At 38.3% G+C, this 20546-nt stretch overlaps 1 protein-coding gene and 3 non-coding genes across 6 annotated transcripts in view; 3 read left to right on the top strand and 1 right to left on the bottom strand.

Moving 5' to 3' along the window:
• Positions 1 to 1159: 1159 nt before the first annotated feature.
• Positions 1160 to 1241, bottom strand: trnal-aag. The gene has a single exon. It is a non-coding gene; the product is annotated as a tRNA-Leu (tRNA).
• An 8057-nt stretch (positions 1242 to 9298) lies between these two features.
• Positions 9299 to 9380, top strand: trnal-uag. Its single transcript has one exon. It is a non-coding gene; the product is annotated as a tRNA-Leu (tRNA).
• Positions 9381 to 10200: 820 nt separating this feature from the next.
• Positions 10201 to 10282, top strand: trnas-gcu. Its single transcript has one exon. It is a non-coding gene; the product is annotated as a tRNA-Ser (tRNA).
• An 8411-nt stretch (positions 10283 to 18693) lies between these two features.
• Positions 18694 to 20546, top strand: part of ctc1 (CTS telomere maintenance complex component 1) — a 47021-nt gene continuing 45168 nt past the window's right edge. For 2 of the 3 annotated variants that reach the window (XM_039747121.1, XM_039747119.1), the window contains exon 1: positions 18695 to 18866. In XM_039747121.1, coding sequence (XP_039603055.1) covers positions 18825 to 18866 — 42 coding nt within the window. In that variant the 5' untranslated portion in view covers positions 18695 to 18824. Of the gene's footprint in view, positions 18867 to 20546 lie in introns of all 3 variants that reach the window. The other variant, XM_039747120.1, reaches the window with a different exon arrangement.

Raw genomic sequence — 20546 nt, 5'->3', positions numbered from 1 at the left:
CAGACTAACTCATGCACACATTTGCTGCAGACAGGAATAGTTTCTCAATGTAACTGAGTGATGAAAGACCTGGATTAAAAGTTAGTTGGAATGAAGGGTCCCAAAGGTTGACACACTGGACTGGGGAAGAAGGGTAAAGAATGAATGTTGGAAAGTGGAAATTATTCTCTGACAGGGAAGGGAATGGTTATAGATATCAGTGGAGTGAAGGTTTGAACTTCGAAAATATGAATTGAATTAGTTTATTTGTTCTGTAAATCTTATCACTGATCTGTATTTTTGGAATACAAAAGTCTAATACATTCTACATTTTAGCTAAGATTAGAATACAAGGCTCGCTTCTATCTTAATTTGTATGACTTGTTCATCTTTATTTCTCTTGTGGGCATTACCAACGAGAGTTATAATGCTAAACGTCTAAAAAGACGCAACAATACTTATAAGTGTCTGAGCTAACGTATTCCTTCATCCATACATGTATTCATTTTCTGAATTAGTTAGGGTCTGTGTATCGCAGGAACATGAGGTACATGGCAGAAGATAACCTTAGCTGGGGCCTCATCTCAGGGTAGGCTACTCACTCGTACTGAGCTAATTTAGAATCAACGTAACTTGCTTGTCTTTGTGAAGAAATGCAGAGCACCTATAAAGAACAGAGACAAAGAGAAGTACACGAGCATCACAAAGACAGTGGCAGAGTTTGGCTTTAACTTCAAGCTCATGCAGACGTGAGACAGCAATACTAACGATTACACCACCATACTCCACTAGGGTTCACCACAACCTTGACTCTGCGGTTTCAAAAATAATTGGAAGAATGGATGTAAAATATGCTGTATAATAACACATTGACTTTTTCATAGACACTATAGTAGAATGTTTCAAAAGTACACAACATTGTAACAATTTTCCATTGCGTTTGTGCCTCTTGAAACGCAGAAGTAATGCATTTATCTGTGTAGCCGTGGTCGTCGTGAGTTTAACACGCTTTTGCATACTTCCATTTCATTAATAACATTTGTCACATGTAGTAAGTCACATTGTTAAGAATGCTGGATTTTCAAGTACTGGATCGGGTAGTGATTACGGAAAGTAATCTTGGCAGTTGAATGCAGTTTACAGCAACACAAATGAAGGTAAATTTGTGAAGAAAACTTCCTGGCAGCGGTGGGATTCGAACCCACGCCCCCGAAGAGACTGGAGCCTTAATCCAGCGCCTTAGACCGCTCGGCCACGCTACCACCTTATGAAAGCTTTTTAAGATATTTCCATAAAGTTTATCACTTTTATGGTAATATTAAATCCTGTAATTTATATGTCCAGCATACTTCGAAATATAACGTAAGTTTAAAAAAATACTGCCACTGAGGCCACTAACATATCAGCTTATTACTGTTTTCTGCGTTTAAGTAATTATACGTTACAGTAACGCTATTCTCTACATTAGTACCCAAACTAAAATGTCTGGAACATGATTGCAACACAACACTTAATGCTTGTGTTGTATTAGCGTAGGCAACATCAGTGTGAGGTATGACTTTCAGCGATTGGAAATTTAAAACGTTTGATAATATACAGGCTGTTTAAATACACAAGTTAAATTTTACATTTTGATACCGATTTATGTATATCCTGTTTTCGTTCATAGACAGTTAATTGTGTCTTGAAAGCATTTTTTTTTTCTTTACAAATCTACATATTTTGAAAGTAAATGAACGCTTATACGAAGGCATCGTAATTAGTAATATAATTGTTGTTTGTTTTATCACTTTATCATTTGGGCTTTGGAGATTAAGTGACGAATGTCAAATAATAATATGTCAGCCGCCCACAGAGAATATTTGACGAAGGGTCCGCAAATAGACTCTCTTGGTAATTTGTGTTTATGATGAAGTGGATCCCGTTCACGATTAGTTTTGCGGATGCTGCTCGTACACCCAATGTATATTGTAATAAGCATATGAAAACTAATGGATAAAACTTACTTATAAGTTGGGTTACTCATTATAGTTTCATTTGATCCAGCTGAAATAATCACGCCCGGGGGTAAAGAGCTATGTTTGATTTTTTGTAACGCATACCTAAACTGAAGAGACTGGCCTTTTTAGCAAATGAATACGAAGGTGGTATGAAAAATGGGTATAATTTGGGGGTATAAAATAATTCAGTTGACGTTCATCCTTCATTTCTCCAGAAATACAATTTACCCTCAGGTTGGTACATATATGATCCATAAGGGGTAAGCTGCTTCTGTTCCCTTACTTGCACCTTTGCGCACCGGGTCAGTAACTTTTTAATTTCACGCATGCTCTGTGCCAAGCGCCGCCATCCCCCGCGGTACAGAAGCACACAAAGCCGTTTTCTCTGTCTCTTCCTCCCGCATAGCTTCGCCGATAAGTCTGCATTCTGATGGCTGTAGGTGGATTGCGAGTTATTTTCGTTTACAGCGTAGATCGTGACAGTTGAGAATAAACTTTGTGTCGCAGTGTAATGTCAAAGTGTCTCGAAGAATGGCATTTTTCAGAAAATGTCGTGGGGAAGCCTGAGCCTTTATGGCAGTGATGTAGGAGTAACACCCAGACGGGCTGCCAGGCCATTCCAGGGAGGACACATATTCACACATGCCCAGCCCCCGCACACACACAATAGAGGCACACAAGAACTCTGTACGAAGACGTTTAAGACACAAAAAGACAAACCATGACAACAAATATACCTCACTCATCATCCACCTTCACATGATACATACCACGCTCTTAAACATTTACTCAGGCAGTTTTTCTGTTCTACTGCAAACCTTATATAACCTTCCATATATATATATATATATATATATATATATATATATATATATATATATATATATATATATATATATATATATATAATATTTTTATAAGTATCATTGTTTTTTTTTGCTTTGAACTCTGTATTGCTTGTTTAAGGTAAACATTTCCACAGGTAAAGTAAGTTTGTGTAACTTAATTTTCCCTGCTTTGTATATGAGTGGTTAAAACTATATAAATGAAACCTTTTAAGTTCTTTTTCAAAACTGTATTTTTTCTTACATGGCATCCTCACCACTTTAAAATATAGAGGGACCTCATCCTCAGAGATTGGGGATTTAGTTATAGAGTTCAATTTTCCCTGTATATTACATGCCCATTAAAAGTGGATAATTAAAATTGATCAAAATGTATTTAAAGAGAATATTGTCGGTAACACTTTCTTATCCACTGTGCTTGTCCATCTAGTCCACTGGTTGGGAGCACCCATTTCTATAAGCTGGAGCTATGCCATAGAAATGCATATCATTTGAAACTTGCAAAATGAATGCTGGATGGGTAAAATTGCTCAAAATGTATTTAAAAAACTAAAAAAGACAGACATCTACTGCAGTACCTTGTATACTGCTCCCTCATGTTCTTTCAAAATGTAGGTGACACACATTTCCAAAGCTGAAGTAATGCAATGTGATATTTTTCCCTCATTTGCTGCCTGCAAAATAAACATTAAATCAGTGAAAATTGTCTACAGGCTCATTAAAATCTTTTAGGCAGCTTCCTATAGCACTGTAATACCTACTACAGTATGTCCCATACACTTGAGTGGGTGCACATTACCATAGGTGGAGATAGGCTGTGTCTGCTATACTTACAAAATAAATAGTTTTTAAACAGAATTGTGCCCGATTTCTTTAATGAGCTTATAGGCAATCTTCTAGAGAAAATTTTCCTGCACTTTATTCTGTCTACTGAAGTGAACACCTATACTATTTCAACGGTCAGAGCTATACAATAGAAATGTATGTCTGCTGATATATGCTTGCAAAACAAACACTGTATTGAGAAAATTGCTAAAGATTTATTTAAAATGATTGTAAACAGTCTCCTATAACCCAGCCACAGGGGATGCACAAACCAGTATATTTCTTTGTGCCGGTCCCAAGCCCGGATAAATGGGGAGGGTTACATCAGGAAGGGAATCTGGTGTAATCTTTTGCCAAATCAATATGCGAACAACAATACAAATTCCCATACCGGATTGGTTGAGCCCCCGGTTAACAACGACTGCCACCAGTACTGTTAGCCAACAGGGTGTTGGCGGAAATTGGGCTACTGTTGGCCGAAGAAGAAGAAGGAGAAGGAGAAGAAGAGGGGGGAGATGTGTCTGGAAGCAGGAGGAGAGGAGGAAAGTAAGATAGTGGAACTGAGGGTAGGAAATTTGAATGTTGGCAGTATGACTGGTAAGGGGAGAGAGTTAGCAGATATGAAGGAGAGAAGGAAGGTTGACATATTGTGCGTTCAAGAGTCTAAATGGAAGAGGAGTAAGGCCAGGTGGATTGGAGGTGGATTCAAATTGTTCTATCATGGTGAGGATAGGAGGAGAAATGGGGTAGGAGTTATTCTGAAGGAACAGTATATCAAGAGTGTTTTGAAGGTGAAACGAGTGTCAGACAGAGTAATGATTATGAAGCTGGAAATTGGAGGCGTGATGAGGAATGTTGTTAGTGCATATGCACCGCAAGTTGGGTGTGCAATGGGTGAGAAAAAAGATTTTCGAGTGAGTTGGATGAAGTGATGAACAGTGTACCCAAGGGACAGAAAGTGGTGATTGGAGTGGATTTCAATGGGCATGTTGGTGAAGGAAACAGTGGGGACGAGGAGGTGATGGGTAGGTATGGTGTCAAGGAGAGGAATGAAGAAGGTCAGAGGATAGTGGATTTTGCCAAAAGGATGGACATGGCTGTGGTGAATACGTATTTTAAGAAGAGGGAGGAACATAGGGTTACATACAAGAGTGGAGGAAGATGCACACAGGTAGATTACATCCTATGCAGAAAAGTTGATATGAAGGAGATTGAAGACTGCAAAGTGGTGGCACGGGAAAGTGTAGTTAAGCAGCATAGGATGGTGGTCTGTAGGATGACATTGGAGATCAAGAAGAGGAAGAGAGTGAGGGCAGAGCCAAGGATCAAATGGTGGAAGTTGAAAAGGAAGACTGCAAGGTTGAGTTTAGGGAGGAGGTGAGACAGGCACTGGGTGGCAGTGAAGAGTTACCAGACAGCTGGGAAACTACAGCAGATGTAGTAAGGGTGACAGCAAGAAGGGTGCTTGGCATGACATCTGGAAAGAGGAAGGAGGAAAAGGAAACCTGGTGGTGGAATGAGGAAATACAGGAGAGTATACAGAGGAAGAGGATGGCAAAGAAGAAGTGGGATAGTCAGAGATGCAGAAAGTAGACAAGAGTACAAGGAGATAAGGCAAGGTGAAGAGAGAGGTGGTGAAGGCTAAAGAAAAGGCGTATGATGAGTTGTATGAGAGGTTGGACACTAAGGAGGGAGAAAAGGACCTGTACCGATTGGCTAGACAGAGGGACCGAGCTGGGAAAGATGTGCAGCAGGTTAGGGTGATAAAGGATAAAGATGGAAACGTACTCACAAGCGAGGAGAGTGTGTTGAGCAGATGGAAAGAGTACTTTGAGAGGCTGATGAATGAAGAGAACAAGAGAGAGAAGAGGTTGGATGATGTGGAGATAGTGAATCAGGAAGTGCAACAGATTAGCAAGGAGGAAGTAAGGACAGCTATGAAGAGGATGAAAAATGGAAAGGCCGTTGGTCCAGATGACATACCTATGGAAGCATGGAGGTGTTTAGGAGAGATGGCAGTGGAGTTTTAACCAGATTGTTTAATGGAATCTTGGAAAGTGAGAGGATGCCTGAGGAGTGGAGAAGAAGTGTACTGGTGCTGATATTTAAGAATAAGGGGGATGTGCAGGACTGCAGTAACTACAGGGGAATAAAATTGATGAGCCACAGCATGAAGTTATGGGAAAGAGTAGTGGAAGCTAGGTTAAGAAGTGAGGTGATGATTAGTGAGCAGCAGTATGGTTTCATGCCAAGAAAGAGCACCACAGATGCAATGTTTGCTCTGAGGATGTTGATGGAGAAGTTTAGAGAAGGCCAGAAGGAGTTGCATTGCGTCTTTGTGGACCTGGAGAAAGCATATGACAGGGTGCCTTGAGAGGAGTTATGGTATTGTATGAAGAAGTCGGAAGTGGCAGAGAAGTACGTAAGAGTTGTACAGGATATGTATAAGGGAAGTGTGACTGTGGTGAAGTCTGCGGTAGGTGTGACGGATGCATTCACGCTGGAGGTGGGATTACATCAGGGATCGTCCCTGAGCCCTTTCTTATTTGCAATGGTGATGGACAGGTTGACAGACGAGATTAAACAGGAGTCCCGTGGACTATGATGTTTGCTGATGACATTGTGATCTGTAGCGATAGTAGGGAGCAGGTTGAGGAGACCCTGGAGAGGTGGAGATATGCTCTAGAGAGGAGAGGAATGAAGGTCAGTAGGAACAAGACAGAATACATGTGTGTAAATGAGAGGGAGGTCAGTGGAATGGTGAGGATGCAGGGAGTAGAGTTGGCGAAGGTGGATGAGTTTAAATACTTGGGATCAACAATACAGAGTAATTAGATTTTGGAAGAGAGGTGAAAAAGAGAGTGGAGGCAGGATGGAATGGGTGGAGAAGAGTGTCAGGAGTAATTTTTGACAGACGGGTATCAGCAATAGTGAAAGGGAAAGTCTACAGGACGGTAGTGAGACCAGCTATGTTATATGGGTTGGAGACGGTGGCACTGACCAGAAAGCAGGAGACAGAGCTGGGGGTGGCAGAGTTAAAGATGCTAAGATTTGCATTGGGTGTGATGAGGATGAACAGGATTAGAAATGAGTACATTAGAAGGTCAGGTTGGACAGTTGGGAGACAAAGTCAGAAAGGCAAGATTGCATTGGTTTGAACATGTGCAGAGGAGAGATGCTGGGCATATTGGGAGAAGGATGCTAAGGATTGAGCTGCCAGGGAAGAGGAAAAGAGGAAGGCCTAAGCGAAGGTTTATGGATGTGGTGGGAGAGGACATGCAGGTGATGGGTGTAACAGAACAAGATGCAGAGGACAGAAAGATATGGAAGAATATGATCCGCTGTGGCAACCCCTAACAGGAGCAGCCGAAAGAAGAAGAAGAAGTACATGTAAACCGTTTCCTATAACACGTTCTTCTGCTATTTGACCCACCATCACATTCACCAGAGTGGACACCATTTTTCACAACTTGAACTATGCCAAGAAAATGCATGTTCCCTGTGTGCTGCTTGCAGAATGAACATTGGATGGACACAATTGTTCACACTCTCTTTAAAAGCTTGTAAGCAGTCTTCTAAATCAATTTCTTATATTTTATTCCCCTCTACACAATCCACTGGAGGGGACACTCATTTCCAAAGCCGGGGCTATGCCAAGGAAATGTGTGTCCCTTGTCTGCTGCTTGAAAAATTAACACGGGACAGATAAAATTGTCCAAAATCTATTTTAAAAGACAAACAATAGTATGCTATAGCAATTACCAATCACTTCAGCTCATTTCATTTTATACTAGAAGGTGTAGGCTCTATTTATTTCTTCCCACCTATATGTTATATGTACAGTTAGATGAGTAGACTTTTTTATTGCAGGGGATATGTAATGTCATAGGGTGACATGGAGGAGCAGTTGTTAGTACTGCTACTTCATGAATTCCAGCATCTTGAGTTAAGATACCATGCCTGATGGATTTCTTACATCTTCTCCCAATGTCTGTTTGGCTTTTCCTCCTACATCACCAAAGGCCTACAGGTCCTTTTAACTGGCTTTTTCAAATATGCCTCAATGTGGGCACAAATGTAAGGTTGTTTTAGAGTGGACCCTACAATAGAATGATGCCCTGTCCAGGCTTGCTTCCTGACTTGTGACCATTGCTACCAGAATATTTTCTAGCCAGCAAACTCTGCACCCAGTTCTGAATTAAAATAACAGGGTTGAAGAAAGGATTAAAATGTTGGTGTTTCTTTATTTTTTCTTGCCTGGCACTGCCCCTGTTTTATAGGGAACCCATTTGAAATTTGCTTTGTATTAGTAATACTCATGTCTTCATGATTTTTGTACTGTATAGTCCAGCACTCATTTTGCAAGCAGCAGACAGGACACATATTTAAATGTGCTGGCGAGCATTCCTGGGAGTGGTGGAATATGTTCTACTCACTAATGGTAATTCTAATACATTTAAAGCTGCTGAACCTCTTTACAGCATTCACAAATGCAGACAGGAATGTGATCTGCTTCCTGAAGTCAATGACCAGCTCCCTCATTATGCTAATATGTTGTCTTGTCATCACTGTGTCAGATTGCAAACCTCTTCTCTGTAAGCCATCTCAGCACTTTTGGTGACCATGTCCACAATTTTGGTGTCATCAAGAATTATGAAGGTGTTGAAGTTGTGTCTTGCCATACACACATAGGTGGACAACAAGTGGAAGACTCAGCACACTATGCTGTGGGCCTGGGTTGATAGGGAAGAAGGATGGCTGAAGCACCAGAGATCTCCTCATTGTAGCTCTATCACTTTAGTTCCCTATTCCTAGTCAAATCCATTCTAAGTCATTTAAAGTGATATAAATATTTTTATCACACTCCGTCATATTTTTGTTCCAGAAATAATTATTTTACTTACGTTACACTAACATATAATTTTTCACAATTTTTTATTTTGATTATACGCTAATAAAATGTATTATTTAAGCAGATTAGCTTTTTGGTAAAATCTGAGCAGGGAGTCTGTTTTGTGAGACGCATGCGCAGACGGTGTGCTATTGAAATAATGGAGCTTCGGGAAGTAAGGTCTACTAGCTTTGAAGATCAGTATGGCGGATGCAATGCCCTGCACCCCACGAGCGTGCCGGTTGCGCAGATTTAAGGCTAGGAGCTTGGTGATCGGCTTTTGGGCTCAGGTTTATAAATAATGCTCTTGCGTATCTTTTTATTATCCAAGTGTTTCAGGATGGCATTAAGTGCAAGGGGTTTGTCATCCAAATTGTGGATAGGTTTCGAAGATAAGCAAACTGGAGAGAATTCGTATTATCTGTAATATTCACTTCAAGATCTCCCAGCACAACTGTCTCAAAGCATTGCATTACAACGGAGTAACTACCACTGCGGTGGAGTCACCAAAGTCCTCTTTTGTTTTCTTAGCATCTCTCACCCATTTTTAAGCAGACATGACGCACAGATGTTGTTAGAGATGCATTTCAGCAAGATAAAATGCGTGAGATCTCGTCAAACTAATTTCTTAATTTTTGACAACATAGTTAATATAATATTGCATTTCAATCAAATCAAAATACAAAGTTCCAAATAATCAGAACACGATGTATTCTTTGTGTAGCTAAGAAGACAGAAAACAAACACTCAACTCATATGGTAGCGTGGCCGAGCGGTCTAAGGCGCTGGATTTAGGCTCCAGTCTCTTCGGAGGCGTGGGTTCGAATCCCACCGCTGCCAACACATTTTTACTTTCTTTCCCTTGGAAGAACCTATGCGTTTTAATACCGTTTATAAGCAATTTTGATCAATATTAATTGAAGTTAATACAAGCATAATGCATACCATTATTTAATAATGATGAATTATATTTGCAGCTACGTCTTTTCCAGGTTGCAAAAATCGAGCCGCTACCGAGTTAGCATGGTAGGATTTAGCATGAGTCAAACGCGTAATAAAAATGTCTCTGTCCAATAAAGTTATTCTTTAAATTGTTTAGTAAACAATTAAAAAGGAACACATAAAAAAAAATCAGAAAAATCTCACATACGCAAAATACAGGACAAAAGGAAAAATATGTATTCTCAGTTTCATTACAATCTTGGCTTTTTCGTGTTAAACTTCAGTTACTTTCTATTTGTGTTGTTTGTCAATGGCAAACTTACATAGGCTTCATTTAGTACATTCTGTACATACGATACGCACGGCTTTAAACTGTTTGCCCTCCATGCCTTATCAACAGCAAGATAGGTCATAAACTGAACTAGTCTGCGATCAGAATGACAGTAAATAGAATATTTCATTTGGCATTTAGCTTGTGGTGGTTATAATACAACCTTCCTTTGACTAGCCACTAATAAATAGACAAATATTTTAACATAACCTAACTAACAAATTGCCTTTACAATATGATTTATCGTAAAAGCTTGACGCTATTGTCCTCGTCACTATGGTTACAAATAATAGTGACATCAGACAATATACATCATCTATAATTTTCTAATAATTTTAAATGAAAGATTATTGACGAAGATTATATTCCCAACATTAAAGCAACTAAGACGAGGTGGCCGAGTGGTTAAGGCGATGGACTGCTAATCCATTGTGCTCTGCACGCGTGGGTTCGAATCCCATCCTCGTCGGTGTCATTTTGTCACATTGCCTTCTGTTTCCCTGCCATTTCTAACGTGGTGTAGTCGCTCGAACGTGAAGTGTGCTTACAGTCATCGTACAAATACTGCACATTCCTCACCAGAACTCCTAACCTTTGTGATTTCGGATTGAAATCGTGCGAGAACTAGGTACTACTTTCATAATTGTTTTTGATAGTTTTAAAAATGGACTGGATTTCTGTTCGTGTACAAAATTTCGAGTACTACGTAAAGACTGCAAGGCATAGAGCATTAATGTATATGTTACTAACGACCACTAGGTGTCAGGTTTGCTCCTCAAAAACTGAAAAAATGTATCACTCATACTGTGGGCCACTGGTGGTTCTGACTTTGTCGGGTTTCGTTGTGCTTGGTACTAATTCATGTAAGCTAAATACCATCAACCAATCGAATTTTAACTACAGATATTGTAAAGTGGAGACTGTATGTACGAATGCAGACGTCTTAATAACGGTTTAAAAATGTTTTTAATATGCCTCTTTTCTTTAGCTAAATACCATCAACCAATCGAATTTTAACTACAGATATTGTAAAGTGGAGACTGTATGTACGAATGCAGACGTCTTAATAACGGTTTAAAAAATGTTTTTAATATGCCTCTTTTCTTTCGAAACTTTTAGGATATTTTTCCTCTCCAAATTGGCATTCCAAAGGTGCCATTAATGTCACTGGTTACTCTCTAACTCTTGTTAGGACACCAATGAGTGTGTTTGTTAGGTCGGGACCTTTCAATAGTTATTCATTAAGAGAAGCCCCTTATAAGGTGGTTGTACAATCAAAACCCACTTGAAACTTATTTTTCTTTGGATGACACCATTATGTCAAATGTACCACACGCCGATTTCATTACTATTCAGGCTTTCTTTGGGTACCTTGACAGCATAACCCTTCTCAATAATGTCTCTCATGAAAGCTTTATAGTCTTTGTAGAAATCTGGATTTTTGCTTAGTTTTCCTTTGAGTTCAATAGCATGTTGTTCTGCTATACAGCAATTGTTTGGCATTTTAAGTGTTTCATCTTTTAAAAGCAGATTTAAACACTAGTGGCCACCTACCAGTCTTGCAGACTATGAGACTGTGCACATAAACATGATGAATGTTTAGGCAGCTTACCACTGTACTTTATGAGGCCATCTACTTCCCATTATTATTATTATTTCCTATTCCCATCTATTTTCCATCCATCCATGTGCAGCCTTCACAGCATGAACTCCCTGATCTCTGAGAGCCTATACGATTACAGGAGAGAAAGCTGGCCAAGGCAGCAGCACATGTATGGCGTCATTCATTCTTCAAGGCAACTGTGACCACAGCAGCTGTTTGTGGCCTGGTAGTGTTCTGCCACAGGGACAGATGTGAGCAGAGAGATTCTGACATGTCATATTGTTCTCTGGCTGTCCACCTGGAGCAAGACCCTCACTGTGCTGTCACTAATGTAGGCATTGTGTATCTGACAGTCCTTTCAGCAGTATTATGAGTGGAATACCTGAAAAACATCTCTTAGATGGATAAATCTGATGTGTTACTACTACTTTGTTGTGAACCAGACCTTTGAAAGTCATCGGTCCAGCCAGTCTGCTGAAACCTTATTTAAACTGAAACACAAAGGACTGGCTTAATCTATAGTGTCTGCAAATGCTGGAACATGAGTGCAGCATGTTAAAGGCGCTGCCCCATTTTTCTGGTAACACTTAAGACATGTTGGAATGGAACAATATCTGACTCAGTGTGTCTTTTGACTTTGCTATGACCTAAGCTTTGAATTCAGGCCTTAATAAAGATACAATGATCAGATGTTTCTCCACCTGGACCTCTCTGGGTAAAAGTACATCTAATAAGCTTTTCTGTGTTTAGCAAGTTGCAAAACCTCAATGCAAGAGTTATATAGCTAGTCAGAAAATTAAACAAACTGACAACTTTTTGTGAAAGTACACAAATTAGAACTCCAGTTTTCACATTCCAGAAAATGTTGTATATCCTTTTTTCCTATCAGTGTATGTCACCATTTAAATTTAATCATGCCATCAGGTGACTAACATTCTGTCAACAAGGTGAAACAATTAGCTTAAAAAGAAGTTTCCTGGCTGCAGTTTCACACTCCCTCGTCTCAGTGCATGAATTAGTGCAACCTCTCTTTTTTTGAAGAGCAATTATGTGAGAAGTTAGATATGAGTCTCTGTGGTTACAGCAAGAAAGGTGTCAAGAATAAATCTTGTCATATTTGATCAGCCTTCTTCACCCTGTGACTGATAAACTGTTAATGAACTCTGGGATTTGCTGTAGTAGAAAGCAGGTTCAAGTACAAGTGACTGCTTTATCTACCTGGTGTCCAGTTTTGGCATATTTCTACTATATACTCTCCTAAGAAGATGGAATCAGCCCATCCCTTCTTAATGGAGGAGGAAATATACCCTGTTTTCACTGCCCAACTGGAAGGATGCATTTGGGTACACATCTTCACCACTTTAGTAGCAAACAACAATTTTTGTGCTTTTCAGCTTTTGTAGTTCTTAATTTACACAATCATTATAACACAGTCATGAAACAAGTTAATGGCATTTTCAGAAATGAATATGCTCTCTATCACCAATGTAAAAGTAGAGTCAGTTGCTTATTAGTGCTGAACAGAAGTGCAACAAGAGCATTGTATTCAAGCAAAAGAAATGAATGATTTCAAAAAATCAGTGAAAAACGACTTCATGTTGTTCAGTTTTAGAATGTGGCAGTGTAGATAAAAATACATGCTCTTACCATACATACATACATACATACTTCTTCCAACCGGTCTACCCAGTTCAGGGTCATAGAAAGCTGATACCTATTTTGTTAGCAGTAGGCACAAGTTGGAAAAACAAACCTGCACAGGTCATCACTCATGATACTTGTAACACTCATTCATTAAACATAAAAAGGATTAACATGTTACTAATAAAACACAGTCTTGCAATATATTTAAAAAAATAGTAAGTTTGTTGGACATAAATGCATTTAATTTGGAAAAGAAGAGATAAAATCACATCCATGGCAAATACAAGCCTCCCCACTGATTGAAGGTGTACCATCAGTTTCCTTAAATGTTTTATGTACTACAGTATATGTTTTTGGTGTCCTTCACGAGGAATGGGGAAGGAAGAATTAACATTCAGCAGAAGTTACTTACCCATGAAACAGATCCTATTTCACAAAATTTCATTTTAGCAGACAGTGCTGATGCTGTCACATACTTAAAAATAGTTAACAACATTGTTGATAAGATTACAAAACAAATACAAGATTAACGCATACATATGTTTGAAATAAATGTATTGTGCAGTGATTAACATAATTTTAAATATAGTTCAAGTGTAAGAAATTTGAACATCATACATTTCCTTGTATCTGCATGGGTTTTATTCCACATCCCAAACGTTATAGGTGACTCTTAATTTACTCATTAAGTGTGACTGTGCCCTGTTGGTTTCTGATTTGCCACTAATGAAGATAAGATTGGCTCTGGCCCTGTAATCCTTGACAACATTAACCAAGAATGGCAGTGGATAGATTACAAGTGTACATGTAAAACTATTAAAAAAACTGTATATAAGGTACATTTTCTCTATATATACATATTAAATTTGATTTCTTTCTATCTGTAACAGCATCATACAAAAAACATTGATAATTTCCAGTATAGTCCAATTTAGAATATAGGCTAAAAATGCTTTAGATTTTTGCATATAAATATCTACAATAAAATAAAAACTGAGACAATCTCTTGTAACATGAAGGGCAATCCCTTGTAACATGGATGCCACTGACAGCCAAAGTCCAAACTCAGCCTTCACAGACACAAGTCATTGTTCAATAAAAGGTTTACTATCACACAATACCTTTAACAAAGACTTGTTTTACAGTTGCACAAACCAATAAAATTCTCTTTTCTTCTCTTTTCCTCCACTCCTCCCAGGCTAGATTTGTCCTCTTTCCTCCTCTTCAACATGCCTGGGTGAGGCAGAGTGACTCCTTTTATCCAAGAGCTGGGTGTAATTCTGGAGTCACGACATGGTCTGTTGGAAGCATGTCCAGGTCTTGCAGAAGTCCAATAAAATTGGGATCACAAATCCCTGCAGCAGCCCCTGATATCACCCTTGAAAACCAACGGGGCTGCATCCTGAGAGTCCAGTTCTCTGCATGCCCTGTGGGCATCCTAATTGGTACAAAAGCCCAGACATGTTGCCATCCGGTGTATCAAGGGAGAAAGTATTTACAAGTCATAGTCTCCCCAGGTCCTTCCATTACACTGGCCTCCCAAGACGGGTAAGGGACCCTATTCCATACCAGCCAGGACTCCAGCACATACACGCTAAATGTTGCCATTATTAGATAAATTCATAGTACTACATATATGTTAGATGGCAGCAAAAGGTCATTAGTGTGCCTTATTGAAATTACTCAAAAGGAATGGTACTTTGTTTTATGCTTACACTTATTGTTATATAGAGTATATACATTGTAGCAGTAGGGGGCGCTATCGCTCCTTTGAACCCTCAGGTACCACGTCAAACACCAGGTAAAAGAGCAATAATTCTTTATTATAAAAATTATGTGCACTAAGCACCCTCCAATCCACACTACTTATTGGGATTAATAAAGTATCTATCTATCTATCTATCTATCTAATACTCAATCCTCCACTCCCAGACACGTTGCCCTCCTACCACCCAGCTCAGCTCGCCGTCTGGGAGCTCCCACAGTGCTTTTATAGTTCATGACCTGGAAGTGCTCCTTAGCCTGCAGTCCATGTGACTTCCTAGCACCTCCAGGTCAAATCAAAACTCTTCTTTCTTTGTCAGCCTGGAAGCACTTTATTCCTTCTGTCCTCGTGACCTGCAAGTACTTCCGGGCTGTAGGAAAACCAAATGTCTCTGTGCCTCCCTGCAGCGTCCCCTGGTGGCCTCAACGTTATCCAGCAGGGCTGTGTATTACAACTCCAAAGTCCATGATGCCATGCTGGAATTTGGGGCATCTCAACATTGCAGGGAGGGCTTCATCTGGCGGCTTGGGGGTCTTGGTCAGGATAAGCTGCCAGGCATAGTCCACTATATATATATATATATATAGTATAAATTGTACTGTATATAAAATTGAAATTAAGTCTGTTTGTTCCACATGAAAAACATTGCATCTATTTCTATAAAACTATAGTTATTTATGGTATTTATGGTTGTGGAGGACTACCGGCTTCGTATTCCGGCCCTCACCCCCAGGCCGCCAGGAGGAGCTCTCCCGACAGCAGGATCGTGCCCCGATTTCCAGCAGGGCTGTGTATAAACACTAGTCCATGAGCCGCTGTAGGGGGGCTCGTGGGCTCTTATGTGCCCTATAACCCGGGAGTACGTCACGGTCACGTGACAGGAAGGAACGACGTGCTCGGGGATTTTCCCAGTCATTATATTGACAATAAGTCCTACTATCTTTTACAAAATGTCTGGAAAATTTGTGCAATCAAACAGACATGGCATTGTATCAGAGTGGTTTCTGAGACTGCCTTAAGAGCTTAATGGACCTTAGTTTGATTCCTCATCTGGCCATTTTCTTTCTGCATATTAGGTTAAATGGTGACTTTAAATTGGTCCAGAATTTAAGTAAGTGTATGTGTGAGTATGTTCTAAATTCTTCAATGCTTGGATTCAACATATTGTACAGATTTGGATCCCTGCGGACTCAGTAGCATCATAAAAATTTCCTACATATTTCTGATCACACATTCATGTTGCAAATTCTCCCATTGCACATTATCTTTAAGGTGCTCTTTTGAATGGAGATCTAGGGATTGTGCAAGCCATTGAATCAACTAAACTCATCGTCATGTTTGTTGATCCAGCTTAAGATGATGCATATTTTATTTATGACATTATGACTTAAAAACAATTAAATAAAATGAATCCAATAAATGCTCAATAACTTTGTGCAAAATGTAGTGCATCAATGACTTAAATAAAATATAAAGTTCATTAATGTCCAATCTTTTTATGGCACAATCCCCCCAGGTGTGCACAAAAAATTGGATTCCCTTAAAACCTCTTCCATTCACATTATTTTCAAAATGGCTTTTACATTCATTCTCTTGAGTCCTCCCTACTTCTAGTAAACTGGCTTGCACCTTTTCCCTGAGATTTATCAGACACTTATTACAAAGGTCAGGCCTGCATGCATTTACAATCAGCCATTAGCTACCCTATGACAACACTCCTTTTGTGCAGCAATACTGCATTCACCACTACACCAAGCCATAATTATTTTGCCTTCTCCCATTTTGCTTTTATTCGTACATTTAATGGTTGATTCTAAAATTGCTTTTCACACTCATTACTCATTATGTATATCTACATCTTTATTGTACTTATTTCTTATAAATTTTGAATCACAATAAACAATATTTTTTTCTTTTTTGTTTTTTTAAAATGCCACTTCACAAAATCTTCTATCATTAGACTTATTCCTACATCAATCAAGAGAGGCAAATGGTCACTATTTATTAGGTATGTGTTAACTATATTCCACAGACATTTCTAGGCCAAACTGCTAGATATTAATACTAAATCTAGACAGCCACTTCACAATCATTTACATAGACTAAATAAAATCTTCCATGATGCCTTCTGCTATTGAACAATTGTCAAAATGTCTTGCTAATCCAAATACTATTGTATTAAAATCAATGGTATATAATTTTTTATAAAAAGCATGCCCTAACCAACATTAACATCTATCGTATGTTTGATTATGCATGAATGTCTGCATGTTTTATAGTTTACTTCTTGTCTCAGTCATTTCTCTTGTATACATATTATGCATACCTTGCAGTTTTTAAAATTAAGTTCTGTTTGCTAACAAACTTTTTACATTCCACTGTAAAATAAAAATGATTTAATTAGAAAAACCCTTAATGACCCTTAGATAAAATAGTATTTATATTTTTTAAATGAATACCACAAGTATGCTGGCATGTTTCAGCTGCTTTAACATGACTTTCAATTATTTGTTTTATATTTATGTTGACAAGTACAGTTTATTACCTCAATAATAAAATCTATCAAATTTGCTTTATTTGTGTATATAATACTATTTGTGTCATCCATCCAAGTTAAATTGAAGGAATCAACGCACACCTCAGTGCAGTAATAAAATGCATTGCATTTTTCATTCCAACAGATGGCACATCACAAAAATGATCACTGCTTTTTACGAATCCTAAAACAAATTGCATATAACAGTGACACAGCAACTGAACAGACACACAGACATGTGTCCTTTTATTAAGGTAGTTCTGTAATCAAATGATCATTACTTTAATTGACATTAATTTGTCCCATTCCTGTTAAGATGTTTTTCCTTTGACCTCTGCTGCTTGAGCTTCCTTTCCTTTCCCTCTTACCTTGCATTATTTTAGCCACTTATCTACATTTCTCATATTTATGTTCACCACCACACATATCACAGAATTTTTCACTCCTATACACTGCCACTATATGCCCAAATCTCTGACAATTAAAACATTTTGATGTCATGGGAATGTAGAATAGTCCTGTTTAATAAAAGTAAAGGTGTCTGTTGGGTTGCTATTTCTCTGCTATATCCCATTTGGTATGAGATTTGTAAAAACAGCATGCTTGTGATGCAATATCTGTTGAATTGACTGCTCATTGCATTTTATTACTACAAATGTTTGTGATTTGATATCTGTTGTAATAACAAATGTCAAGCATTTTATTACTACAAGCAGTACAAAATACATTCTAATTGATGGTGCACTGCTAACCTTATCACTGAGCTCTTTCGAAGTCCTACTGTTTTATCATTTCTACCATACGCTCTTTTTCCCGCAACCATTTTCCTCTTCAAATAGTTTTAGTTAGCTCCTCTAAACTTAATCCTCCTTTTAAAAGGTTGTTGTCCTGCAACTACCTATTCTCCTAAAATCATTCATAATATTTTCAAGGCTTTGTTTCTTTGCATCTCATCCTTACTAATGGTTACATTCCCATTGGATACATTTTACAATAATATATATACCCAAATTTACAGTTTTTCAAGAAAGTTATTTTGAGAAATTTGATTTTCTCTTATCTTTAGTATCTGAGAATTTCCATTTCCTCTTTCTTTTTTTATTTGCTAACAAGCCAGTTAATTGAGTAATTTGAATCTTTTCTTTGATGGCTACCGTATGTCTTTTAACTTTTGACCAGTCGTTTTTGTTACCTTCCACATATTTCCTCCTTCCTTGGCCACCAGTTCATCTTTTGATGTCGCTATTTCCTCCGCTCTTGTCTCCGACCTTTTCCAAATTACTTTCAGCGAGCGGAACAAAAAATATGCTTTTTTAAATTTTCACCCGGAACCTTGTTAAAGTGGTAATTTCCGCTGCGCTCGCCAAGTTTGTTTGGCGCGCGATGTAAAATTATCTTTGGCAAGAGTGTAGTCATTATGTTTGCGTCTGCTTGTTGCTGTAAATTATTGTTTGTGGCAGATTATGGATCTTTTGCTAAAACAGTTTGGAAGTCTGAGCAGTGCGGTATGTAGCGATGACACTATCCTTATTTGTCTGTTAAGCACATACAACAAATCTGTTCCAATAAGCAAAATCATGTAACTGGCTTGTGCATGTTGCCAGTAATTTCTAAGGTGATATATTGAACTATTTTATATGGTTATTATAATTATTACATAATATATTTTTAAATTCTTTTAAGGTGGTAATAGAAGCTATCGGGTGTCTTACAAAATTCTATTACCAATCCAAAAAGCATAGGTTTAGTACGTCTTTAAAAACCAGCATTTCTGGAAGACTATTCGTGGAATATTTCTGTAATGTCATCAAAACATGCACCATGGTAATGCATTCTCTCAGTTTTGAGATACTTCATAGACGTAATGTTGCTTTTACACAGTATACAACAATTCTCTGAAATTATTCTGGTTTTGTCCTGTATAATCGAACATTTGTAATTAGTCATTATCAAGAGATGCCTGCATGAGTGATTTTCCAATCATGCTTTGTTCATGTTGTCAAAGTCAAATTTATTTATATAGCGCATTTAAAACAACATAGGAATGCTGTGGCCAAAGTGCTTTACAATAATAGAATAAAAGAAAAACATACAATTAACATGAATAACGTAAATAGAAATAAAATAAAAACATAAAATAAATAGAAGTAATGTTACGTAATCACAATGAGGAAACTATCAGTAGTATAGAAGGTCACGGAATGCAAGCGAATAGAAATGAGTCTTTAATCTTGTTTTGAACAGTTCAATTGTAGACGACTCCTTTATGTAATGAGGTAAAGAGTTCCACAGGCGAGGAGCAGCAGCTGCAAGAGCTCTGTCCCCTTTAGTTTTACACTTCGTACGAGAGACAACTGACCAGAAGATCCCGTGTTAAATAGATTAATAAAATGTAGCAGTTTTGTATTGTTGTAGAAATGATGTTGTGAGGTTTTGCATTATCTCAGTTGAGAGATAGCCAGGTTCCAAATGAATTCTTGGCTCTTTCATTTTGTTGTTTTAGGTAGCTTGCTGTGTGTGTGTGTGTGTATCTGGTTCCTCCGAGCTTTCTGATTGGTCATTTTGTCTTAGGTGGCTCAGTGGTAGGGATGATGATGATTCAATATGTTCGGGCACAAAGCTCAATTCCTGATTGTCACGATTTTTTACATTGTTCTACAAGAAAGGAATTAAAATGGAGCATTTCAAATACAACAAAGCAAATAAGATACTGAGTGTTATTGAGTCTCTGAATACAAACATGGCTCGAACCGATTCACCTTCAGAGATAAAATATTCACAAGATTATGAATATCTTCACAGAGGAAAATGCAAGCCCATCTCTCTTTGGTGGTAGTCACAAAAGCATACAAGAGGCAAGCAAGTCACCTCAAAATGATAAGAGTCCAAGGAGCAGGCTTTATGGGAATGCATTCAAGGGAGGAGGTGCCGGGCAAGAGGAGTTGAGACACATGAGGCTTTCGGGGAAAGGAGCAGAAGGAATGTTGAGGAACCTGTAGGACAAGAGACATTAAATATTTTTACATTTATTCTGTACAGGTAAGTGTAGGTAGTGATATTCAGCAATTTATCGGTGGAATTAGAAGTAGGCCAAACAGTAGGTTTAAAAAAATGGTTTATTAGTTCCCAAGGTAATTCTAGGAAAAAAGCAATTTTAAATTTCAGTGGTTTGTTTTTATATTAAT

The sequence above is a fragment of the Polypterus senegalus genome, chromosome 3 (assembly GCF_016835505.1).
Source record: "Polypterus senegalus isolate Bchr_013 chromosome 3, ASM1683550v1, whole genome shotgun sequence".
Classification (NCBI taxonomy): Eukaryota; Metazoa; Chordata; class Cladistia; order Polypteriformes; family Polypteridae; genus Polypterus; species Polypterus senegalus.
This window is presented reverse-complemented; position numbering and strand designations above follow the sequence as displayed.